At 52.8% G+C, this 26,618-nt stretch overlaps 1 protein-coding gene across 1 annotated transcript in view; it reads right to left on the reverse strand.

Moving 5' to 3' along the window:
• Positions 1–26,618, reverse strand: part of LOC144720012 (mechanosensitive cation channel TMEM63B-like) — a 49,084-nt gene that overhangs the window by 13,497 nt on the left and 8,969 nt on the right. The window contains exons 2-17 of the mRNA XM_078596428.1: positions 15,552–15,879; positions 12,922–13,001; positions 12,574–12,606; positions 11,998–12,085; positions 10,906–10,943; positions 9,719–9,861; positions 9,079–9,130; positions 7,913–8,021; positions 7,110–7,183; positions 6,170–6,250; positions 5,007–5,118; positions 4,425–4,561; positions 3,463–3,585; positions 2,773–2,926; positions 1,297–1,403; positions 111–197 (exon numbers count right to left, since the gene is read on the reverse strand). Coding sequence (XP_078452554.1) covers positions 111–197; positions 1,297–1,403; positions 2,773–2,926; positions 3,463–3,585; positions 4,425–4,561; positions 5,007–5,118; positions 6,170–6,250; positions 7,110–7,183; positions 7,913–8,021; positions 9,079–9,130; positions 9,719–9,861; positions 10,906–10,943; positions 11,998–12,085; positions 12,574–12,606; positions 12,922–13,001; positions 15,552–15,833 — 1,700 coding nt within the window. The 5' untranslated portion in view covers positions 15,834–15,879. The remainder of the gene's footprint in view (positions 1–110; positions 198–1,296; positions 1,404–2,772; positions 2,927–3,462; positions 3,586–4,424; positions 4,562–5,006; positions 5,119–6,169; positions 6,251–7,109; positions 7,184–7,912; positions 8,022–9,078; positions 9,131–9,718; positions 9,862–10,905; positions 10,944–11,997; positions 12,086–12,573; positions 12,607–12,921; positions 13,002–15,551; positions 15,880–26,618) is intronic.

Consider the following 26,618-nt stretch of genomic DNA (forward strand, 5'->3'; position numbering starts at 1 on the left):
TAACGTTTCGTGCTTTTGTCCAAGCGTGTGGATGAGGCTCATCGAGGCCCCCCCACCTCGCGCACGGAGCGAACGCACAAACGCTGTCAACCTCAGCGCGGCCCACCGACCTGGTGAGCCCGAGCGAGGGCAGGATGAGAACCATGAAGATCAGGTAGAAGTAGCACTTGTGCATCGTGGTGCGATTCTCGGTCGAGCTGAAAAGGCGGACACAGAGAAACGTGCCCGAGGTCAGACGGAGCAGCCGCGCGAGGTTCGGCGAGCCAAACCAAAAACAGCCCAAACGCGAAAGCCACGGGCCGGGCTCGCGAAATTATTTTTAAGATAATTTGAAGGAATAGTTTCGACTTGCAACGCGACGCCTCGCTGCGGTTTCGCTTCGCCCCTCGCAGAGAGAGAGAGAGAGGACGACTCAAGAGGATGAACCACAGACGAGCGGGAAAGGCAGCAACCAGTGAAAAATTCCCTCCCCCCAATCTCTGTGGTCTTCTATATATTGAAGGTGTTATTAGCCAATTCACGAGCACAATTTTACAATCATACATTGTCTGACCGGTCGCAATGTTTCCTGAATGTCCACATGAAGGCTTGCTTAAGTTTGCGTACATATTCCGTTGGTTATGGCGCGTGAGCAAAATACTGCGGTACGTTAAGGATGTGGAAGGGACACAGATCAGCACGTCGTATACGTGATGGATTGGTGCAGGTAGAGGCTTTCAGCAGTATCGTTTTAAATATTATTTTCACCCCCGGTTAATTTTAAATATATTTTTTGGTAAATAACATGAATTGTACCTTTACAGACGTTTTTTTATATAGATATATAAAGTGCTGTGGCATGTCTAATTTTTGATGGCACGAATAAAATGTATTGTACAGTACATGCAAATACGTGAACAAAATAAAGTGACGCAGGTAAAACAGTTGAGCTGATGAAAGTTTCCTTCAATTATTCTGCACACAACAGAGCCCAGATGGATCCCCAATCACACAGATTTACCCACGTCGATATTCCATGAAATGCCACGATTTGTGGCCAAGATTCTACTCCAGAACAATTTAATCATAGCGGAGACTACAGCGCCTTTACTGGCGGCTGCAGGCTTCACTCGAACCAGTCCCGATAGGTAGTGCATCGACAACCGACGCGCGTGTGTGCGTTGCGAATCGGTGAGCACAGCAATCGCTTTTCAATCGACGCGTCGTCGCACGTCCAGGGGAAGAGAAGCGCACGTGGAGCGGAGCAAGTTTCTGGACATTAGGAGCAGCAGAGGACGGGGGGTTGAGGGTGCGCACCGGGTCCAGTGCGACTCGAGGAAAACGGAGTAGTAGACGAGGAAGGGCAGCACGGCGGAGAAGGCCCAGAGCAGCAGCGTGGGCAGGAACTGGGTGACGATTGGGCTCTGTGGACCACGCAACACCTCCGATTAGTACGGCTGGTGACGTACGGTATGAAAGAAGTTCAACATACATCCATACAGACACCGTATATGCTATTATAAAAAATATATATTTTACGCGAGCATGGGGAGAGAGACATGCAAACTCCAAATATGCAGGCGTCAGGGTCGGGATTGAACCCACGACCTCTTGCGTACCAGGTGAGGGAGTTAACATCTCGCTGCCGCTGCACCTCTTATGTAAATACATGTACATCATCAGCCGTCGCCATCTCTCATGATCTTGCGATGCAATGATCTGTTGTCAAATGCTCGCCCGCACACGGACCAATTTCATCGCTCCATCTCCGTTGTGGAAGTCCTCTTGGACGTATTCCCTCCGTAGGCTGCCACTGTTTCACACGTATCCTTGACGGACCCGTGACCGCAGCTTCTTGGCCATATGTCGCGACCGGGAATCGTAACTAGCCACTAGATGGCGCAACGAATACAACAAAAATAAAAGTCGGTTCTTGAATCAATGTGACCACGAATCGCGACAATTCGTTGGATCGCTGGGGCGCAGTGAATCGCTCCATGCCTACAATGTAGAGTAGATGTCTACAATACAAGAAATCTTTGTCTTCGAGGTCTGAGCTGGCCACCGCCGAGTACCTGGGTTCCAATACCAGACGGCCGCAAGCGAATAAAACCACGTTCTTTAAGTCGAGCAAGTCGATGGTCCCAGCCCGGTCACCAATGGCCACTGCACAAAACAACTCCCATCTCATTAAACCTGATTTTGAGATTCAATCGGTTAAATTCCAGCGCTGAGAATGATCAATTGTACCGTCGTGCGACGGACATTAACCTCTCTCTGTAGCAGGGTGCGTGGGAAGTATCCCATAAGTCGATTGGGGTTCACAACAAAATAATCATCGCTCCCCTACCGCAAAAAAAAAAAAACGTGGCAGGACCCTCCTGAATTTTTTTTTTGCGAGACTCGGATGAGGCTTGACACTGTCATGGTCTCCTAGATAAACAATCGGAACAATCATAATAATAAAAAAAACCTACTCTGTGTAGTTCTTAGAGATATCTCTTGAGTCACGTAGAAGGAAAATAATAAAATAATAAAAATAAAACATAATAAAATACAATGTTTTATTTGTATTTGTATTATTTTATTATTTCCCTTCTACGTGACTTTACCGAAAGATGAATCCCTGCAGTCACGAAAACTTTAAATCGAAATATCTCTGTGATATCTGCTTTTTACTGCATAGCCAGGGTAAGCTTTGGGGAAGAAAAAAAAATCCGTAAAGAAATCAAACGGAGGGAGGAGGAGAGGCGCGCGTGGGGCTGGTGGTGGCGGGAAGGAAGCGGGCCTCACGTTGAGGCTCTCGATGGGCTTGGTGACGTTGAACTTGTCCATGGTGTTGACGATGATGGCGGGCGTGGTGAGGAAGAAGAGCAGGAGGAAGAGCAGAGCGTTGAGCACGAACACGCGGCACCACCACATCAAGCCCTGCACCTGCAAGTTCTCCCTGCGGTCACCAGCAACACGAACGTCACGAAGACGAGCTGTCAGGGCCCGAGCGAGACGCTCTTACGATGCACAACGAACGCACATGAAGCGCGTGCCGAGTATATCACCGACAGACAGAAAGTGCATTTCTCCACTTAATTTTTTTTTTTACAAAAATTCGTCCCGTCAGCCTATGGATCTCCAGACCAAAGTTGTGCACTTCCAGAACAAGAGCCGGTGGTCCTGGAAGCAACGGTTGTTGGACCTGACGATCAAGGCCCATTGACGTGGCGATTAAGGATACCATGGATTGTCGACCCGAGGTATCAGGAGATGACGGTTTGTTGGCGTGGCGATTGTGCACGCACAATGAACTTCTTCCGCACCATATGTAGCCGACCATGCTAATCGGAGGAGGATCAGCACAGTTGGCGGACGACGGCTCGTGATGACGGAGGTTCTCGAGGTGACGGCGTGTGGAGCTCGTACACATAAAACTGACGAGGAGCCGCGGGGGGTGGGGGGGGGTGTGGGGGCGGGGGGCAGAGCGCGTACCAAATGATGGAGTTGGGGTCCGGGGCGTAGCGCACCCTCCAGCTGCTGGCGCCGAGCTCCTCCGAGAGGCGCGACACGTGCGGCCTCCTCCAGCAGCGCAGCAAGTTGTAGTCGGCCAGGATGCTGCAGCGCCGTTGGACAGGGATCAAACAAACACGCGGCTTCATTCCACGGAGCAACATCTGCGTGGCACACGGGACCCGTGGCACCGTGCCAACCGATGCCGCTCTCGCACACAAACCTCTCCGGGTGGGGGGAAGTTCCACGCGCCTCGAGGCAAATCACAAGTGCACGCGGAACGGCGCGCGTTCAATCATTAAAACCGATGTTGAACGTTATGATACTTGAGCCGCGAGAAATTGCATATCATCATAAGGAAAAGTAAATGAACACCACGATTGTTTTCAATGGTGGGAATCCGACTGCGTATCCCGGTTGTGTGATCGGTGTGGCCGGCCAGACTTCACTGGCGTCACAGTAAATTATCACGGTCATCACTGTCATCATTCTCCTCTTAATGCGCTGCCTGGATGAACGCCTATCTCGACCGACAACATTTACACAAGCACGTTGTGTTTCTGTGCCAAGATGCCGAATGACTTGTACACAACCGTACTGTTCCCGCTGTTGGCCAGCCTCCACTCGTTTATCTCACGGCACATGATGGCCACTCAACCACGGTGCCCATCTCCCAACAGGAGAGCACAACAGTGCCAGTGGTGGTGTCCGTGTCACTGTGTTGGCGTTGCGGCGGTGTCGACGTAGTGGCGGTGTCAGCGTGGTGGCAGTGTCGGTGTTGGCTCTGGTGGTGTCAGCATTGTGTCGGTGTCGTTGTTGTGGTGGCATCGTGGTCATGTCAGTGTTGTTGCGGTGTCGTGGTGGCGTTGTGCCGGTGGCAGCATCATGGCTGTGTCGGTGTCGTGGCTGCGCCGGCGTTGTGGCGGTGGTGGTGCGGCACTCACTCGGACGTCGTGCGGTCGTCCTGGAACGTGACGAAGGCCATGCCGAGCGGCTGTGAGCGCACCTTGCTGCGCTCCTTCTCACACTCGGCGCTCAGCGAGTTCTTCAGCCCCTTGTAGTGCTCCACCGCGTCCACCTCCTGCGCGCACACGGACGGCACGTAACATCATAATTCACGAGCTGTGAATGATGATTGTATTATTATCAACCAGGACGAGCCTGTACAAGGGACCAGGTGACTATTTGCTGAACTGCAATGCTTAATATAAACCCATTAACTAAATATGTTTTACTTTACCAGGTAAGGCCCATTGAGCTCTTTCTTCAGAAGCGGCCTGACCACAAATGATAGCTCAACGAAGTGGCTTATCTTGTGGAAATTTACAGCGGCCAAATGCTCTCAATGCCCGTTTCTAAATGCGGGGGGGGGGGGGGGGGGAACCCCAAGGACCCGGAGGAAAATCCACGCGACCACAAGGGGAGAAAGACACGCACACTCCAAATATACAGGCGTCAGGGTCGAACCCACGACCTCCTGTATACCAGGCGAGGCAGTTGACATCTCTCCACCACCCACCGCTCACCTGGTGGTTCCCGCAGCATTTGCAGCAGCACAGGTGGCCGCACGGCCGCGGGTCGATGGTCTCTCCCTCGGGTCGCACGTCGTAGTACTTCAGAGCCTTCGCCACCTTCTTCCTGCGCCGCGGGCAGACGAGACGGGGGTCAGAGCGCTGTTAGCGAGCGCCTAGTAAGGCCCCGCGCACGGGCACGGTGAGGCGAGCGGCACTGCCGCTGCCTCGGGTTGCCACCTGTCATGGTTTTGAGGCACCTGTCCAGGGAAAGTCTGCAAGTCGTCCTGGGATATTAAAGAGTCCTGTTTTTTGTCGGTTGTTTAATAAAATAACGCTCATGTCTACGTCCCCTTTTCCCCCCGGAAATCTGAGATTGTTTGTACTGAACGCCGGTGACGTCGTCGACCGCAAAGCCTCCGAAGCGGGAACACGTTTTAGGCCGAGTTAACCTCGAGGAGGAGGCGGCTATCGGAGATTGTCACGTGGCGAGAGAAGCGGCACAGAGTCGAAGCACGTGGAGAGAGAACGTCAGGGCGGCCGCTCGCGTGCGATCACGGTGACCCTTTCTTGGCTTCGAAGACGACCCCAGGGAGCTTGGGCCCCAGGCAGTGACGAATGAGACTTGGCAACTCGCACGGCTCGGAAGCGAAACTGTGCCGCCTCGATCGTGGGGAGCATCGCGACGCATCTCCCCAGACGCGCACTCACAAGCGGTCCGAGGACACGCGCCCACCGAGCCAAACACTTGAGAGTGTAATTGGCCAAACATTCCAATGGAGGCCGCCCCTGAAAGTAAGTCTTGAGGCTCGGAAAATTGAAATTATTATTCGTCATTATCGCCCGCTGTCACTGTTAATCCACTGCTGGAGTAAGGACTTTTCATGCCGTCGCATTCTTAGGATCACAGGCGGATCTTTAGGGGGCTGGTCCCGAAACAAGAGCAACCATTTCATTAATTGCCTCTGGTGAACATCAATAAAAAAAACTACTTTTATTTGGAGTCTCAAGGTTGGGGGGGTGGTGGGGGGGCGATTCCCCCCCCCCCCGCAACTCCCCCCACCCCTCCTCCCGATGTGCAACTGCTGCTCCGGATTGCATGGCAGAGTGAGGTTGGAGCGGGTGGCGGTGGTGGTGGTGCTCTCGGTGCCGGGCGGGTCCCCCAGTGAGGCTCTCACCGCTCGCGGTCGAGTCGCACCAGCTTGGAGAGGTTGTAGCAGAACTGCACCTGGTTCACCTTGCACGAGGGGTACGCCTCCCTGTGCACGCATGGTTACACACGCACGCACACACATTAATATACAGACACGCAAGCATGCGCACACACAATCACACAGGTACGCACACACACAAATTAATACACAAACACGCCCACACACATGAATACACAGACACACACGGGACACGCACACGCATGTAGGAAAAACAAAGACAAAGATCCCCCGTATAGCCTTAACAGACTGTAGGGACAAGTGCTGTTAGCGAGCACCTATAAAGGCCGGCACGGCACACCAGGGGGTGAGTGGCCAGCACCACGCCCGGCCGCCTTTGTCTCCCCCATGGCGATGTTTAAACATTGCACCAGGTACTTATTTGAGGCTGAGTCGACCTAGGAGAGGCCCAGGACCGGTTCAGATAATCGTCACTGGTGTTTGCCGTGAGCGGGAATCGAACCCGGGTCGCCATGTTCGTAGCGCAGCGCGCTAACCGCTAAAATACCGCACACACACACACACACAAATAAATATAGACATGCAGACACACATGAACACAGACACACAAACACAAAGATCTCCCGCATAGCCTTTAGGAGCAAGTGCTGTTAGCGAGCACCCATTAAAGTCGGCGTGGTATTACCAGCACCGCGCCCGGCCACCGTTGTCTTTTCGGTGATAATGTTTTGCTGTTAACACGCAACACTAGGAGTCAACTTATGGGCCGTCCATGGCATGTTCCGAAACCAATTTTCACCATTTATCTATCCATGGACGATTAGCACGGTTTGTCTACGTACGGTGCGAAAGAAGTTCAACGCACGTGCAAGACCGCTTGGATCGTAGCTCAGTGTGCTGACCACCTAAAAGCCCCCCGGGGCGGCACCACCTGGCCACCACTCACTGGAAGTGCTCGATGATCTTGCCCTCGTCCGTGACGTCCTTGCGGATGTTGAGGATGAAGATGGTCCTCGTGACCTGCGGCGGCAGGAGGAAGAGCGCAGGGACCAGCTGAGATCAACGGAATCGGTGGGTAACAGCCCTCATGTGGCGCTGTTGTTGATGTCGTTGATGTTGTTGATGTTATTATTACGGTTACAGAATCCAGAAAATAAGAGATGGCTCTCACTTTCATACTCTTCTCACGATCCTCCTGTACTCGGAGCACTAAAAGTAATCCGCTTTTAATATCCTCTAAGGTTTACATAATATTCTGCCGAAAAATTTGCATTCATAGGAGCACAAAGCGAAGCGTTAGATCAACTTTAAATTAACCCTGTTACTCTTCTGTATTCGTTGCTCCCACCTTCTTCGCTGTCGCTATCTAATATACATCTTCTGAACTGCTTCTGCAATCTCAATTCAATTCGACGTGCATTTGTTACCCAAAAATAAATCCCGTGTAGCCAGTTACCCAGCTAGCTTCTGTGAGGACTCCGGTCAGGGTAAGCCCCCCCTCGCCATCCACCCCCCCCCATCCCCCCCCCATCCCCCCCCCCCATCCCCATCCCCCCCACCCCCCACCCATCCCCCCACCCATCCCCCCCCACCTCCCCCCCCCACCTCCCTCCACCCACCTCCCTCCACCCACCTCCCTCCACCCACCTCCCTCCCCCCTCATCTCCCCCCCCCCATCTCCCCCCCCCATCTCCCCCCCCCATCTCCCCCCCCCATCTCCCCCCCTCCATCTCCCCCCCCCTCACGTACCAGCTCCTCCTCGGCGTACTGCAGCGAGGCCGTGTGCCTGCGCATGAGCCCCACGGTCATCAGCAGGTACACGATGGCGAACGTGATGTGCAGCCACAACAGCCGGTCCCTGCACAACAAAGACAAAGATCCCCTGTATAGCCCTAACAGACTGTAGGGGCAAGTGCTGTTAGCGAGCACGCGCACACACACACGCGCGCGCGTGCACGTGAGGGGGACATTTACCATCAGTGGGGGGATCAGGGACACGCAGGGCTCCCCCAAAGTTGGTGCCACATTATTAGGAAGCCACTTTTTGTTCGCACGTTTTTGCCACGAGTACGAATACAGACTTGACTCCTCGGAGCAAGGTGTTTGGTGTTTGGTGTTTGAACATCTTCACCTCCCATTTTATTGGCAGAAAGGGTAAAAACCGATTCTTATGACCGCATGGAAAATGTATCGTTGTACTTATTCGGCTTTAAAAATTATGTAATTTAATTCAATTTCATGAGAATGGATTGTTGTTGTTGTTGTTTGATTGAGGCGTGGCACACAATGACTGGTTCAGATGTCACTCGCCACTGATGATAGCCGCGGCCAGCAGTCGAACTCAGGTCGCCAGGTTCTTGGCGAAGTGCGCTAACCACCGCGGCTCCGCTCCCGCCTGCAGTGGCTTATTGTACCGATGGATTTACAATCGGCGTCTCGTAAAAGAGCCTCCCGGTGACAAGTGCCAAGAAGAGCGCTCGCAGAGGCTCGAGTTTACGGGTTTTAAACTTTAAGTTATTTTCCGAAGCATTCCGCTTGCCGAGGCACAGCTAATCCGGGCCTAACGCATTCCGTGTGTGCGTGGCAGAGCAGGGGAGGGGGGGGCACAGAGAGGGGGGGGGGGCACGTCCCTGGCACGGAGAACAAAGCGGGCAGTGTTTGCCCTTCCTCGTCTCCCACTCGCTTATAACACTCACGCATCCGATCATCCAACCGTCTATCCACCCAGCCACCCATCCAACCAGCCATCCATCGACCCATCCATCCACTTACCTGGCCAACCATCCACGTCACCTCCTCACCCATCCATCCACCCAGCCACCCAACCATTCACCCAGTCACGTAGTTCTCCACCCAAGCCCTCACCCACCCACTCACCCGGCCAGCCACCCTCAATTAAGCACCCTCGTACGTACCCAGCCTCCAGATTAGCGATGGTCGTTCTGCCAAAGTTTGTCGGGGAATTCCCTGTGAAATGTGATAAACAGAGAGTGCGCGTTAATTGGGACGTCACCACGACATTCGTGATACCCATGACAACGGTGGCAATCACGACGACGACGATGATAACGATGACGTTGATAATGATGACATTGACCAATACAATAATTCCACAATGCAGGCTTTGCATTTTGTGCACGTACACCGATAGGCAACCGCTATCGCCGCACCTTCACTTTAGACAACAGTAACAACAGCTACGTGACACCGTGAGGACAGATATTGGTGAGAACGCCTAGACAAACAGGAACAACAACAACAACATGAACCCGAGCAGTGACTGTGACCGTGACCTCGCACGCTGAAACCATTGTTCACGATTTTAAAACAACGGGCACAGCAGCAGCAAGCTGGAGAGAGATTCCCGGTTGGCTCAGCGTAGCTCGGCATCGCTCGTGGCCACACGTCATCACACGACGTCACACGTCATCACACGTCGTCACACGACGTCACACGGCGTCACACGTCGTCACACGACGTCACATATCGTCACACGTCATCATCACACGTCGTCATCACACGTCATCACACGACGTCACACGTCGTCGCTCGTACCCAGCAGGTTCCCGGAGAAGTTGACGGGCAGGATGATGGCGAGGGAGAAGATGCTGGCGACGACGAGCAGCGCGATGATGTGCCGCTGGAACGACAGGTAGTGCACCGCGTCCGCGCCGCACTTGTACTTCACCTCGTCATCCCTGGGCGAGCGGGAGACGAGGGGACGGAGGGAGCGACGAGGTGGAAGGGACGGGGCAGAGACAGAGCGCGCATCGGGTCTCGTTGAGCAGGTTGCCCAGTCGCCTAGTTGTTCGAGCGAGCGGCGTTTACTCAAAATAATTGCTTTGTTGAAATGTGTGCAATGAATAAAGATGTGCACATCTTTCCAAAGAACGTAAACTACTCCCAAGCAGGGCATAAACGTGCACGCGCTTCATATTTGTCCTGATGAATGCATTTAGCAGGGTGAAAAACCAGCCTCACGAGTGAAGGAAGGCCTTCATCCAGCAGTGGATTAAGAGCTGTAAATTACATTCTCTCGGCCATCTCATGCCTGCTCCCTGCCTCTTGGTGTGGTATCATGCTGAGGATGTGCAAGGGTGGGGGGGAAGGGAGGGGGGACCCCCCCTGCAACATCTCTGATTAATTCACCGCCGTCATCTCCCAGCCACCGCTCCTCCACTCATCGTGGCGACTCGGCCGTGGGTAACGTCTTCCCTAGCACCCTCTGACTCTTCGGGAGAGCGAGCGGATACCGTGCCCCCCGTTGAAAGTATTATTGTTAACAACCACGGCTCGTCAATGTCCTCCCAGAGCCCGGCACTCATCGCCAAACACTCAGGACCCGACATCCATCACCCACACCCGAGCACAAAGACCCGTATAGCTTTGACTGTTGGGGCAAGTGCTGTTAGCGAGCACCTATGAAGGCCGGCACGGCGCACGAGGGGGTGGGTGGCCAACACCGCGCCTGGCCACCTTTGTCTCCCCACTGGGGATGTTTACACACCGCACCAGGTAGTTATTTGAGGTTGAGTCGACCTAGGGGAGGCCCAGAACCGGTTCAGATAATCGTCACCGGCGATGGCCATGAGCGGGAATCGAATTAGGGTCGCCGGCGTCGCAGCGCAGGACGCTAACGCTACCCGGCATCACCCACACACCGAGTTCCCAGCCCTGGCATCCGTCTGTTGCGATTCGCAGGGCGGTGCAGAGATGGGGGGGGGGGTGGGGGGTGAACTCACTTGATGCGGAAAATGGCCGTGAGCCAGGAGCACAGACCCTGTGGTGGGGGGAAGAGACCAGAGGTGGGACAAAGTCATTGTTATGCAAGTCCAAGTCGAGTCGCAAGTCATCAAATTCATGACTCGAGTCTGACTCGAGTCCAAGTCACATGACTCGAGTCCACACCTCTGGAAGAGACAAAGCGACGCGTTAGGCTCCAGAGACTCGGAGACTCGGAGCGAACGGAACACCACGTGGAGTCACGACGGGGGGAGGGGTGATTACCACACAGAGACGGACGGACGACGACGACGACGATGATGATGAGAATGATGATGGGGACAAGAATGATTCGGATGATGATACAATCAATAATGGGGATAATGATGCTGATAATGATGACGATGAGGGGGCGACGATTTATAACGAGCGCGATGATTTCGGTCACGAAAGTGAAGCCAATGACATTTACGAGGTCAAAGATATTCACAGCCACCGATGCTAGCCCCGGTCGAGGAAGAGAATTTGGCTCACCGGGTTCACGATAGTGTGATGCGCTGATCACTGGGCCAAAGTCTGAGTCTTGCATTGAACGAAAAACCTTGAATCGCGAAAGTGAATTGCTTTGCAATGAGGGTAAATCATTACCCCGATAATTCAGTACGGAAAAGAACAAAAAACGAAAATCCATTTTTTTCCATACTGCTGCACAGCTTTGTGGCAGCTGTGCTGCTACCTGCCTGGCTGCCTGGTGCGATGTCAGCTCGCACCGCGCGCTGTTCGGCGCCAAGTCCGACGTTCCGCTGCACGTGCTGGGAGCGACTTCAGGAACTGGATTTTTCCTTTAGAAGCCCCCCACCCAACACGCGGAGCGAACCACACGGACATCGCGCGGTCAACGCGCGGCGCGACCTCGTGCAACCCTACTGGGCGTCTGTGAAAAAGAGCTTCACGGCTCATCGGATTCCCCCAGCCTAAACAAATATTCTTGATTCTGACTCCGACGACACGTCGGAGAGCTCCCGTTTTCCATTTCCAGACGGCTCCGATTGCTTATTGATTCATGGTTTAAGTCGGGGCCAGGGCGCGCGAGCGTCGTCACCGCACCGCACCTTGTCCTTGCTCTCGTAGTCCGTGATGCTGTACTGGGAGTCCAGGCGCTCACGAGCACCCCTCTCCTCGTAGAGACCCCCGTGGAAACTGCACGCACGCGCACAGACACACACACGCAGACACGTGAACACACGAGGACGACGACACCCGCCACCTCCGCAACCCTCCCCCCACTGCTACCGCTGGTACGGCGCACCGTGGGGTGGTGTGGCAAGAACCGCGCCCGGCCGCCTTTGTCTCCCCACTACTGACATTTACACACCGTGCCAGATACGCATTTAAGGCGAAGTCGAGCTGTGGTGAGGCCCATGACCCGTTCGGATATTACTCACCACTAATGTTTGCCATGGGCGTTAATGCACTCGCCATACACTCACTCACGCAGACGCACAAGCACGTGTGCGTGTTACGAGCGCAGCCGTCAGCTCACACGACACGCCGCACACGCGTGTCGATGGCGGTACACGTGCACACACGTGCACGCGCGCACGGGCGAGATGAGCAGCTTGTGTGCGTGTCGCCGGGCAAAAATGTCATTGAAAAAATTAAAGTCAAAATAAAAATGGAAAACATACTCGTAGTTCTTCCAGCGGCCATGCACCAAGGGTCTAAATGAAAGACAAAATGAATATAAAACAAAATAAGTGGGCGGTGATTTCATAATTAAGAGCAACAAAAACAAACGTCCGACGATCCACACATCCCACAAAAGCTCAATGTGAGGATACAAAATAAATGCAAAAAATATATAATTAGGCAGCCTCTTGCGAAGCAGCAGGCCTCAACATGGTCACGGGCCATGTGAAATTAAGTCGTGGGCTGTATCTGACTGATCAGCCGTAGTGCGGTGTTAGTACGCCACGTGGACTCGTGTTCAGTAAATCAGACGGTCGACGCCGCGTGACGGAGTGCCGGCCCCCCACCGATCGTTGTCGTTGAGAAGCGCCAGGCGCCCGTAGTCCCACGCCTTCTTGCGCAGCACGGAGAACAAGAGCAGGAGGAGCTGCAGCACGGGGAGGGAGAGAGCGAAGGGAAGATGGAACCGTCAGACAGGGCTATTCCATACGCGTCGTCTTCAGCAAGCAGACAGGAGATTCTACCGCGGAGGTTTTTTTGCACGCAAAATCTCCGCACAGATGGGCACAGGAATCCGCTTGGCGTACGCTGCCATCTCGTGGAAACCTTGCAGCGCAGTAGATTTGTACGTTTCACAAATCTCTGCGTGTCAGGGCTCGTGACTCTTGTTGATATATGCATCGGCAGCACGATGCACCTGCTGGGGGAGTGGAGTCGATTTATTGTCGCGTTTTTTTTTTAATTCGTGAAAGCGGCAGGGCTCACAGGGCGTTCACGTCGGAGTGATCGATCGACTCGCGGGAGCTCGTGTTGGTGGAGGGGGGGGGGGTGGCGAGGGGGGGGGGGGCAGGCACGGTGCTAATTTCCAAACGTTAATAAGGCCGTCACTTTGCTTTGCCTGCCAATAGTTTCGCGCGTCCGCGCATTTTTCTACAGCAGCCTTTTAGCGAGATTAAGCGAGCGTTGCCGAGATTAGGCGAGCGTTGCCGACGGTAATTGCACCGACTCGGTGAAATCTCTCCGCTCGGGCCCCCCCGCTGTCTTCAACGCTTTCCCCCAAGCCCCCCCCCCGCCCCAACAAGCCGACTGCCCCCCAGCGCTAAACCAGCAGCGTCGTTTGTGTCATGCCGGCAGACCATCTCTCAGTTTAACACGTAGGCTTTCGCGACCAATATTATTCATAATCAACGTTTTTGGGTTTAGATCGCGTTATTTATAAATGTGTCGTAACCCTCCACCACCCGACACGGCCAATCAGTAAAAAAGTGTCACGTTGACAAAAGACAAATAGTTCACTGCTTTAGCCCACCGGTGTGTTGAAGCGTGAAAGCACAACATTTACAATTTGAGTACGACGTTTCGCTGGTAATTGCATCCAGCATAATCGGGCAATTCGCCAGAATGGTTGAGTCTGTAATGACAGCAACTGGCAAATTGCCCGATGATGCTGGATGCAATTACCAGCGAAACGTCGTACTACTAAAATTGTAAATGTTGTGGTTTCACGCTTCAACACACCGGTGGGCTAAAGCAGTGAACTATTTGTCTTTTGTCAACGTGACACTTTTTTACTGATTGGCCATGTCGGGTGGTGGAGGGTTACGACAAATTTATAAATAACGCGATCTAAACCCAAAAACGTTGATTGTGAAGACCACCCCTCGTTTCCGCAGGACCTCGCCAAACTTCCAATTAATTGCGGAATTTTGTTGTAGCTTAATTGTGGATTGTTGCATCATTTCATCACTCAGGGCCTCCTGCTGATCACGGAACAAAGCGATGAACATGAGACTTAAACCGTCTACAAATTGTAAGCACGGTTGGCAAAGTGGTTGGCACGCTGCACAAAAAACATCAGTGGATCAAATAGCGACTCAATGCCCGACTTCATATATACGAAGGAGGGGGCCAATCGTCACAGCGACGCACCACTCCTGATGCAATCATCGAGCTCAAACACCTCCATGTATTGAGGAACTCTCATTGTTGAGTTCAACCCCCAATGAAGTTGAGAAAGCTGAATGGAGCTCAAAAGAACTCACAAACAAACGCCTTGTGAAAGACCCAAAGCGCCCAGGTTTTCATTTTCCACGAAGCTCATGGTCCACCCTAAATCGCATCCGCACAGCAATGGCAGATGCGGATATCGGATGCAAAGATTTTAAATTAACAACTCTCCAGCGTGCGACTGTGGTCATCCAGAACAGACCAGACATCATATGATAACGCAAATATGAAGGGAGACAACACAGCGATGCATTCCTCCGCTACTCCTGATGCGGGTACCTGGGCTTGACCACCTTCACGTGAGATTGCCGTTGTTGCTCTGCGTCTACATCAGCCGTACAAAGAGGAAGTGGCGAGCGATGTCTGAACGGTAACTGGGCTTCCCCCTTCACCAACCCGCGTGGACCAGCGTGGTGAGGTTTAAACAACCCCCATGACTGACACGGTGGAGGAAGAATGCCTTAACCCAGCAGCACAGTGGCAATGGGCTGTGAACTTTGAATAATACAGAGTATAAGAGTGTACGAGTACACATCCTAGCATGCACATTTATGACCATGGCAACCACAGAGTTGTAAGCGTAGTCTGTAATGACAGCAACTTAAACGGACTTGGCCCAGGTGCGACGCGTTACGTAACAGTCAATGAACTTCAATTTGAACCAGGTGAGAGGTCACCAAGTCTAGAGGACTCATTTGTGCCTCTGTTCCAGCGACTCGACGGTAAGGGTTGGTGGATCACGCACACGTGTGCGAAACTATACTGCCGGGTAGGGAGTGGGGGTGGGTGGCTGTTTAAGAAAAGCTCCCAATATTTTAACCGCCGTTGGAAGGAGATGGAATCGAACCGGCGATTTCCGAGGCGCAGTGCGCTAGCCCCTCACGCCCCACGTCAGCGTGGCTAGGCGGCTCGCGTGTGCGTGCGTACGTGCGTGCGCGTGCGTGCGTGCGCATTGGGGGGCGGCGAGCACCATCCACAGCAGGAAGTTGATGCCCAGGACGGCGACGACTCCGCCGAACGGGGTCCCCTGCAGCACCGAGCTGCGGCCCAGCGTGCCGAAGCACTCCTGGGACTTGTTGGGGTGCGACGGTGCCGGCACGAACGGCACGAGAGGAGACTCCTGCGCCGGCTCCCCTCCCGCCTCGAGGACTTGCGGGGCCCGGACCCACGGCCCCGACGCCGCTGCCGCCGCCGCCGCCGCCACGCTGAGCCAGGTCGCGCCGCTCATCAGAACCGCGGCGGTGATGTGCATCGCGGCGGTCGCTACGCCATCCGTGAGGGCGGCCACGCTCGCGGTGCTGGGATGGAATGGGGGGGGGGGGGGGTGCGGGAAGGGGGGAGGGCGGGGATAGCGCAAGGGGTAATGGGTAGTCGTCATTATCGTTGTCATCATCATCGCCATCATCAGCGCCATCGTCGTCGTCATTTGAGGCTAATTCGACCTGGTAGTGGCCCAAGACCGGTTCAGACAATCGTCACTGGTGTTGGCGTGAGCGGGGATTTAACTGGATTCACCGGGTTTGTAGCGCAAGTGTGATAACCGCTACACTACCGCTCCCCATATATACATACATATATACATACATATATACATACATACATACACACATACATATATACATACATATATACATACACACATACATATATACATACATATATACATACATATATACATACATATATACATACATACATACAAACACTCATTCATGGAACTGGCCAATCATCCCATGGCAGGTGCGTCCTGGAAAAGACTCTGCACCACCGACGAGGCTTTCCCAGGTACATAATGGACATTAGTGTTGTTGTTGTGCACTGGTTAGCGCACGACGCTGCGTAGCCAGCGACTTGAGTCCAATTCCTGGCCACGGTTGTCACCAGCGGCCAGTTACATCAGAACTGGTTCTGGCCCTCGCCCAACCTGCACCTCTGATCATCACGGTTGGCTACGTACGGGGCGAAAGTAGTTCAACGTACATGCGTACGTAAAGAGGACTTTTATTCAGCAATGTACTGGCAAAGAACTGTGAACTCTTTGTATTGCAGACTGAAATGGAGTACCATTGCGCATATACCAGCACGCGCGTTTATAAACACGGCAAACACAAATCTTCAAGTTCAGTCTTCAGCGACAGCAACTTAACCAAACACGGTGCGGGGAAGCCATCATCCAGCAGCGGATGATGGCTTCGGACGATGCTGACAACGACGCCGACTACTGCCGCAATTCGACTTTGCGAGGAGCTGACGCGCCCCAACCGCTGTGCCAACACCGAGCGCTAACCGCCGGTGTGCCGCGCGCTCGGAGTGCGTCGCGGGGATCTTTGTCGCAGCGCGACCACTCTCCGGAAACGGCGCACGCGCGCGCGAGAACGCCCGCTGGCTGCGAGAATCGCCAACCTTGCAGGTAGACTTTGTCCCCCCGGGATAGAACGCTGATGCCCGCGGCTCAATTAGCCGAATTAAAAGTGCGCTCACGCGTCTCGTCGTCGTCGTCGTCCCCTCGCCCCCACCCCGGTGAATCACCCGAGCGGCGCTGCCATGGGACGCGGTGGGGGCGGTGGCGCACGAGGGATGTCTCGTTCATCCCGACCGACGGGCAAGGGCAACGAGCGTATTGGGGGGGGGATGGTGGGGGATGGGGGGGCAGGCACGAGCAGCGCGGCGTGGCACGGACCCAGCGGGGGGCTTTTAGCCAGAGAGAAAACGGCGCCCAGCTGATGCAAGCGTTCACGAAAAGTACGACCGCGGAGGTTTCAGTGGTTGTGCCGAATTCAGCTCCCGAAGACGGTCACAGCACCGCGCGCTTTCAGGTGCGCTTCTGCAGCCCGTCTGGAACGCTCTTTCCTTCCGATATTCGGAAGCCACTGAAGCTATGCACTTTCAAGGAAAGTTTTTGAAAACTAATTTCTTAACAAGTGCTTTTTGTGTTCAGTTTGTTGTCCTTCCTCCGCACTTCCAGACTAGCACGGTTGGCTACGTATGGTGCGAAAGAAGTTTAACATACATACAAAGAAGCCAAGCCGCTGGCACATGAAGCAAAACGTCGGACTTTACGCCAAACGGCCCGCGGCGCAACCTGAAAGCTCCACGGAAAGCTTCGCATTAAGGGTGATGGGCGGAGGTGGCCGGGGGTGGTTCAGGGGATCAGAGCCACAAAGTCAGCAACTGCCGAGACCCTGGGTTCGAATCCAGACTCCAGCCATCTGCGATCAATTTGGGTTTTCAAGTGTCGCGGCGAGCGACGGCTGAACTGGTCCGGGGCTGTCCCCCAAGTTTAATTCAAATGAGCACTCGATGAAAGTGTGAAAACCGGCGATTGGGAGGCGAGGGTGGCTGCGCAGCGTTGGCCGCACTGAGCGCTCACGCTTGTGAGGCTCGTGCCGGGCCTAGATAGGTGTCCCGCGTGTGACATAAGTGGCAGCCTGTGAGACAAGAGGCTCAGGCACACTGATGAAGTAGGGGGCATCGTACTCGCAGTTGTTTTACTGGGTAGACTACAGATAGGATCCGCGAAGTGTGAACCCCCCACTGCGTCACAGATGAGAGTTCTACTGCAATTATTATAATTCGATTCACTACTGCATGGCTACTGCTGCCTTGGTATTGAGACGACTGTAAGGCCTACTGAGGCTATGTAGCTCTTTTTCAGAAGCGAGCAGGCCACAAATGATAGCTCAACGAAGTGGATTATCATGTGGAAAAGTATAGCAGCCAAATACCCCAAATGCATGTTGATTCTATATGTGGAGGGAAAAAACGTAGGACACGGTGGAAAAATCCACGCGGCCACGGGGAGAGAGAGATACATGCAAACTATAAATATACAGGCGTCAGGGTCGGGATCGAACCCACGACGTCCTGTATACCAGGCGAGGTAGTTAACATCTCGCCACACGTTGGGGGCATGCGGACACCCACAGTGGCCCACACCCGCGCCACTGAAGTCCAATCTGTACACGTGAGCAATGAGCACAATCGAGCTAAGCGCAGAAACACTGAGCAGGGATATATTGATCATGAGCAGAGAACTGCAGTCAGCGTGGAAGACCATTTATAAATGAAATAACTTCACTCGCTCCAAGTGGAGAGGAGGGCAAATAAATTACTATTTAAAAAGTTCCGTTTTTTTTCTGTCTCGGTCAGCTCCTGGCAGGGCCCAGTGCAGCGCTGCTTATTGCAGAGAACAGCAATAGCGTGCTGGGGGTTTTTTGTTCCATCGAGAATAATCCCCTTGAAGCAGCAGCGCAATATCTCCCGCGCTCGCGTAAACAAATCACCCGGAGGGCGCCACCCAAGGCGGGGGCAGAGGCACCGAGCCTTGCACCGCCCAGAGCCTGGGTTCGAATCCAGGATGTGCAACCACCAAACCGCGTTTAAACCGGGTTCTCCAGTGCAGCGAGTTTATGACGATACCGGCCCAGTCGCCAATGACTGCGCATACAAATGACGGCATTAAATACGGGGTTTCAACTTATTTTGCCTCAATCCCCAGCTCCAAGAAGTGATTTTAGTTTTGCTCCTGTCGTTTCCAACGACACGTAAGTGAGCGCTCTTCGCGAGGCTACGGCAAAGTTTCGGCGAGCTGACGACTTGAGAAGCGGTTATTTTCACATCATCTTTCAAAGGACCGCTCGCCGGCACAGGGTGGATGGCTCTGTCAGCTGAACGGAAATGCCACCGTCCCGTGGCACGACGAAAATTAAAACCGGAGTTGTCATAAAAAAACCCAAAAACACCACGAGGGAAACTCCGCCTTGGGATTGCCATCTCGCACGGGATGCACGCGAGGAGTGCGGTGCAACTGGCTGCTACTGGCAAACCGAATTCGGAGGCTCAAAACACCGCAAGGATCCCGAGCCAGGTGTATTTGGGCGCTGCAATGACGCCAATTATATTCGTTCGTACGTTGTTGATGCGTACAGTCCCTGTGTGATGTAAGAAGAAGCAGAAACAACGCCCTATGATGAACATTGTTCCCCCGCGACATTCCGAAAATAAATTGTTGAACAAAGTCGACAGAAGCGCACGTGCGTGTGCGTGTGTGCGTGTGCGTGTGTGTGCGTGCGCGTGTGTGTGCGTGTGTGCGCGTGTGTGCGTGCGCGTGCAGCGATAGTGTCGCGGTTAGCGCGTCACGCTACGAACCGGGTTCGGTTCCTGCTCATGGCCAGTGCCAGTGACCATTATATGTAGTGGTCGCTGGCCTCCCCTAGGCCGACTCAGCCTCAAATGTGTACCTTGCTGTGGTATGTACACATCGCCACTCGGGGTGACCAAGGTTGCCGAGCGTGGTGTTGGCCACCCACCTCCTCGTGTGCTGTGCCGGCCTTCATAGGTGCTCGCGAACAGCACTTGCCCCAAAAGTATGTTAAGGCTATACGGAGGATCTTTGTTCCTTGTGTGGTAACCACTCCCTAACTTTAATTGTACTTTCCCCAGCACACGATGACTTAACGAGAAATCTTCGTGAGTGCGAGGAATCTTTGCACGTGTGTGAGCACGCATGGGGGCTTCATTGTAGGTGTGTGTATCAACGCAAATACTTTTATACGTGGCGAAGTGCGGTGCAGTGGTTAGCACACTGTGCTACAAACCCGGCGACCTGAATTTGATTCGACCAAAAACAGTCCAGGGCCGATCTTAAATTTGGAGCTTTTGTGACTGCAGGAATTACTCTTTGGTTCTTTCGGTAAAGTAACGTATAAAGATAAAATAATAAATTAAATAATAAATAATAGCATACGTATAAAGTTAAAATAATAAATTAAATAACTGCATATGCTATTATTTAATGTATTATTTTATCTTTATACGTGACTTTACCGAAAGAACCAAAGAGTAAGTCCAGGGCCGCTCACGAACCGGCCCTGGACCTCCCCTCGGTCGACTCAGCCTTAAATGAGTACCTGGTGCGGTGTGTAAATATTAGGACCGGGGAGACAAAGGTGGCCAGGCACGGTGCCGGCCACATACCTCCCCTCGTGTGCCGTGCCGTGATTCACAGGTAAACGCTGACAGCGCTTGCCACAACGGTCTATTCGGGTTCTATCGGGGGGAACTTTGTCTTTGCTTCCATTCCTGCGAAGAGAGGCGACAGCGCTCACGACATCGGCTGAGTCACCGAACCTGGGCCGGCAATTTGGTTTGGATTCATTTGGGGGTGCGGCGGGGGGGGAGAGAAGTGACCACAAACCCCTCTCTCTCCCTCCTGTGTCCAGGCATCGTCACTTCAATAAAGAGCCCCCAAGCATTGGGTAATTCCAGATCTGTCCAGGCACGTTCGTGGACACACAGCCCTTTGATAATGATCTGCTGCTACTGCTCCATGAGAGGGCTGCCCTACACCGAGCGGGTCGTTGGCGGATATCTATTGAGTTCTGTTTATTAACTTGTTAAAATGTTTCACCCGGGAAAAATATATATATCTTGAGATGGAAAGATCTTGGTGTTTAATCTCCGTTGAGCTTCTACGTTGCACCGTGGGCCGTTTGGCGTGAAATCTGACGTTTCACTCCATGTGCCAGCGGCTTGGCTTCTTATGTATGTTAAACATCTCTCGCACCGTACGTAGCCAACCGTGCTAATCGGGCGAAGGATAACAACGTAGAATGTACTATCACAGTAGCAAATAATAATGAATCTCTCCCGTGCTGCGCCGAAAACTGTCAATATGTATACACACTTGGCTCCTTGCAGAACTCATGGGTATTGTTTTGGCTCCTGGTCTGATATAGGGTGGCCACGCCGCGTCTAAATAAAGAGTCCAATATTTTATTTTGCAGCTCCGCCCTCAGCTGCCCACCACGTTGGCCCCACGGCAGCTGTGCACGATGGTCGCCCATTCAAACACTATCCAGGCCCAGGCCTGCTTAGCCTCCCAGCTCGGCCAAGACCAGGCATGCTCCACGCTTGCACAGCATGCGTCATCGTGCGTGTGTGCGCGTGCACGTGTGGGTATGACATGGGAATGGCCGAGCGTCAATAACACGCCGAGAGAGTGAGTAAGCTCGCGTGCATGACAAGGGTGTCGAACCTCAGTGTCTAGCATATCGATTGATCACGAGCACGTGACCTCGCCCGATGCCAACTGGAACTAAAATAAACAATGTGTCAACATCGGTGCTTGTGTGAGATAAAAGCGGTCGGGCGTGGATTAAGTTTGTCCCCATCAACCACCGCAAGTTGCGCTTTGCTCTCTGCCTCAAGTGCTCGCTGACGGCACTTGCAACACCAGTTTCAAGCGGAATCAAGTGTCTCCCATCTTTTTGCTGTATTTGCCTCCGTGCAGTTTGCCGTTCTCTGTGTGCTCTGTGTGTGATGTCCCTCTGTGCGTTCCCTCGCTGTGTGGTTTACGCCATTTCCACTCGAGGACGAGCGCTTGTGTTGCGTTCGAAACGTCGTGATCCATTTAAATGTTATTTCTACATACGTGACTTTACCAAAAGAACCAATGAGTACAGTAGCAACTTCAACCATCCGGCAGCAACTCCCAAGGTTCCTTCTGCAAAGTCCCCAAAGCGAGCTAGGGGGGTCCCTACTGGCCACAAGCGAGCTCCCTTCCCATCACCGAGTCTCGACAGTAGCGGTCGATCTGATGCAGCCACGAGTCCTGTGGCCGGCCCCTCAGCCTCCTCCTCCCTCTATCGGCGGGTCGGCGTTCCCGTAGCTCGTGGCAAGCAAGCCTCATCTTATTTTCCTGCAGAAGCCCATGGTTGCACACAAACTCATCCCATCGGTAGTCCAGGATTCTGCGAAGGAAGAAACCTGGCCCCCAATGTTCTATACAGGTCGATAGTGAATATGTGCGCTGCACCATAAACCCAATTCTCGGCCAAGGATAACACCCGTGGCGAGTGGTATCATTCATTATCAACAAGTGGCAGTTGGCATTAAAATCTGTGCTCTGCCTTCCCAAAGTCGACGCATCCTAAACATGGGCAATGGGGAGACCGAGGCAGCCAGACACTGCTACGACCACAACCGCATTGTGAAGTGTTCTGGCCTTAATAAGTGCTCGCCAACGGCACTAAAGCCCACCAGCCGACAAGGCAATGTGAAGCATCAGCGGTCGTGTCAGCGTGCCTTCTCATCCAGGGTGCATCTCTCGACTTATACGGAGTTTCCAACTGTCTCGCGTGCCAGGTGGAATTCGGGGAAAATAAAAACAGTGTCGTTTGACGAGCGGCTAAAACCAAGACTTGATTCATCGCTCGGGAACTCGTCACTCGGAAATTTCCGCACGCTCCGTATGCATGTATGTTTATCACGTAGGCTGTCGCAACCAATATTATCCATAAGAGGTTCTTCTTGGTGAGATTGCGTGTTGCGTTTACTCTCCAACAGACCGGTGTGCGGAACTAGTATCAAAAATTGCCACGTTTTGTTTACTTGACAAATCTTTACTAATTGGCTGTGTCGGGTGGTGGCAAGGTTTAAAGACACATTTATATTTCTGAGATCTCGCTAAAAAAAAACCTCTATTACGAATACACGTTGGACTTCTTTCGCACCGTACGTAGCCAACCCTGCTAATCGGAGCCGCGCCGAGCTGCTCGTCTGCGTACAGAGACGCCGCCGCCGCACCGAGAGCCGACCGCGTTGGCCGCGCCGGTTGCCCTAAGGCAGTTGCCATCGTCACTGTTTTCTCCTGGCCGCCATTCGGCCACAGGGAGCCAGCTTCTAGCGGGGAATGCGCCCTGACGACCCAGCGGCAGCAACAGCAGAGACGGTTGCAGGCGCGATGCCCCACGGAGGGCCAAGGGTAGCTGACCGTGGCTCACACGAGCGTGAACAAGCATTTTTTTGGCTAGGCCATCGAACCAAGATGGTCGCCGCATCGTGCGCGCCGTCTGGAATGCTCTTCGTATATTAGGAAGCCACTGGAGCTATGCACTTTTAAACCATTTCGATTGAAAACTCATTTGTTTAGAACTGCTTCTTGTAATTTAGTTTGTTGTCCTTCCCCCGCACCTTCCATTAGCACGGTTGGCCACGAAGAAGTTCAACATACGTACACATACATCTCAAATGCGGTGAATGTGCAGTCGGTCCATTCCTTAAGCCTTGGATGTGACCCTGAACTTCTCTGCACTGTTCTGGCGGTCGGATCTAATAGACCCGTTTACAATTAAAGATTTTTATGTTCTCACAAAAGATGACCTATTCGTCCCTTTGTGAATTCACGTGCACAAATGTCACGTGTAAGGTCATGCAAGAGGCTGTGACATATATATCAAAAACATCGTGCCGGGTCTCTGGGACCCAGGGCTACATCCTAGAGTGCAAGGCCACGATGCATCAGCAACAATGTTTTGGCAATCGTCTGCCGACAATGGCGGCGTGCACGGCAATGTCACAGAGTGATGGGAGTTTCGTTTAGACGAGCGAGAAGGAAACGACGCGGCAACTTATCTTGGTGAAGATTGCCAGCAACTCCTGCCCTACAGCTGCCCTGGTGTATCGTGACCTTTGCTTTGACGATGGCCACGAGCGTCTTATCAACCGACTGAACAGAGGATATGTGATTGTTTGCTGTACAGCTGGGAATTCTGGAGCATCATCACCATAATCATCATCAACATGATCACTCTAGGGTAGATAAAATGAGTAATTTTTAGAGGACTCCAAGATGTACACTCTTTGTTTTTTTCGGTAAAGTCACGTAGGTATAAAATTAAACAAATCACGACGTTTCGGGCGCAACACAAGCGTCCGTCATCAAGTGATAAAGCATGGTCTGCTGCTGAGGCCGACTGTTTTAAAAGGTTTGAAATGGGTGGAGCCCAAAGGTCATAAAGAAGTGGGCGGGGCTAGTGATGATAATGTGAGAAATGAGCATGCAAATGAAGGATCGGAGAGCGGCCTCCTTTAAAATGCTGCCCTCCACAAGCGTGACCACATCAGCCCAACACTTCACTCCCTCTGCTGGCTCCAAATCCAATTCCAGATCGATTTAACGACCGCACTCACCGTATTTAAGATCCTTCCTCAACCCCCCACCCCCCCGTCAACCTCTCCCATCTAATCTCGATCTGCTCCAGCAACTGAGGCTTTCTCTTGACACGCCGTCTTCACTTTTACTCACAGGGAGGTCACTACTCTGCTGCCTTCACAGCCTGGATGATCTCTATCCCTTTCGCACTATCGCCACCCCCGTCACCATTGGGGCCTCCTCTCAAGGGCTTCCTCTGTCCACGACTGTCCCTTCTCGAGGAGAGGTAATTATCATGAACCCTTCGTCAATTCACTGCTGGACGAAGGCCTCCTCGCGTCGCGATGGATTTGACCAAACTTTGCCACGCGAGTCAGTGCTGGTTGAACCCAGGTTGGCGTGGTGCGCACCCTGTGTATATCGATATACACCCACACACTATATTGATTGAAAACTCGATAAATCATTCATTTGTTGAGAACCGTTTTTTTGTCTTTAGTTTGTTGTCCTTCCCCCGCACCTCCAGTTAGCACGGTTGGCTACGTACGGTGCGAAAGAAGTTCAACATACACACAAAGGGGCACCTCCCAGTGGCAGTTGTCCCTGTGGGCATAGGGGCCGTCCATAAATGACGTCACGCGATTTTAGACGATCTTTTACCCCCCCCCCCTAGTCACACGGCGTCACAAAAAGTCAGAACCCCCCTCAAATATGACGTCACAAAGCTCTGCCCCCCCCCCACAAAAATAAAACATGCTTCAAATCGTTTTAAACTATTGTCATTGTAGTGCGTATTTAATGTGGCACTGCACCCTGATGTTGTAGGAGAAAACATTTAATAAAAAGTATATTTAATCAAGTAGAACGTGTTGTCTATATTTATTTAAAGTTGCGCATTTTGATGTGACGTCACATTTCTCAAACCCCTGTCTGACCCCCCCCCCCCCTAGGTGCGTGACGTAATTTATGGACGTCGCCATATGGTAACTTGGCAGATGACCTGCAATCCAGCATTATTAGTCTCCCAGTCAGAGCGGGGCAGGGTGGGCGGGGACTTTAATTGTAAACGGCCAATTCCCAAAGAAGCTCCCGAGCACGTGGCGCGAAACGTCGGACAGGCACTTTGCCGGGGCACCACGCACGCGTCCCGCGAGAGCACACACGGTGGCTGTGGGCTCGCTGCGAGGAGGAGGAGGAGGCTGCTTCCTTCACTGTGACCCGCTGTTGACTTTGAGTGCGTGTGACCGTCTAACGCGTGTGTACTCTGCACGCCGCGGGCAAATACACCGTGTATATAAGGGGGGGGGGGGGCAGCGTGGCCGCATACAGCCACCGCGTGTGCAGAGCAATCATGAAATAACAACACAATTGCGTACCAACGCTGCTCTCAGCGAGGGTTATGCAACTAGTGTTGCATTAGTAAGCTCTCGGACGGAGAGAGGTTAGGGGCCGTCCATAAATTATGTCACGCGCCTAGGGGGGGGGGGGGTCAGACATTTGTGACGATGTGTGACGAGGGGGGGGGGGGTTGAGAAATGTGACGTCACATCAAAATGCGCAACTTTAAGTAAATATAGGGAACACGTTCTACTTAATTAAATAGACTTTTTAATGTTTTCTCCTACAGCATCAGAGTGCAGCGCCACATTAACTACGCACTACAATGACAAGTGTAAAGCGATTTGAAGCATGTTTTTTTTTTTGGGGGGGGGGGGTTGTCAGAGCTTTGTGACGTCATATTTGAGGGGGGGGGGATCTGACTTTTTGTGACGCTGTGTGACGACGACGGGGGGGGGGGGTCAAAAATCGTCCAAAATCGCGTGACGTCATTTATGGACGGCCCCTTAGGCCATTGAGAGGCCAGAGAACTGGGAAATCAAACATAATCGTGTTTGATACAGCAAATCTCACTTGATACAGCAAATCTAGCTGTGACGGTCCCACCTGATGACGGAGACTTGTGTTGCCTCCGAAACGTCGTGATATTTTTTATTATTTTATTTCTATTATTACTTTTATTAATTTACATTTTATTTTTTACCTACGTGACTTTACCGAAAAAACCTAAGAGTATAATCGTGGTCATAATCACCATCAGTCCCG

Source organism: Lampetra planeri, chromosome 7 (genome assembly GCF_965212315.1).
Source record: "Lampetra planeri chromosome 7, kcLamPlan1.2.h2, whole genome shotgun sequence".
Taxonomy (NCBI): domain Eukaryota; kingdom Metazoa; phylum Chordata; class Hyperoartia; order Petromyzontiformes; family Petromyzontidae; genus Lampetra; species Lampetra planeri.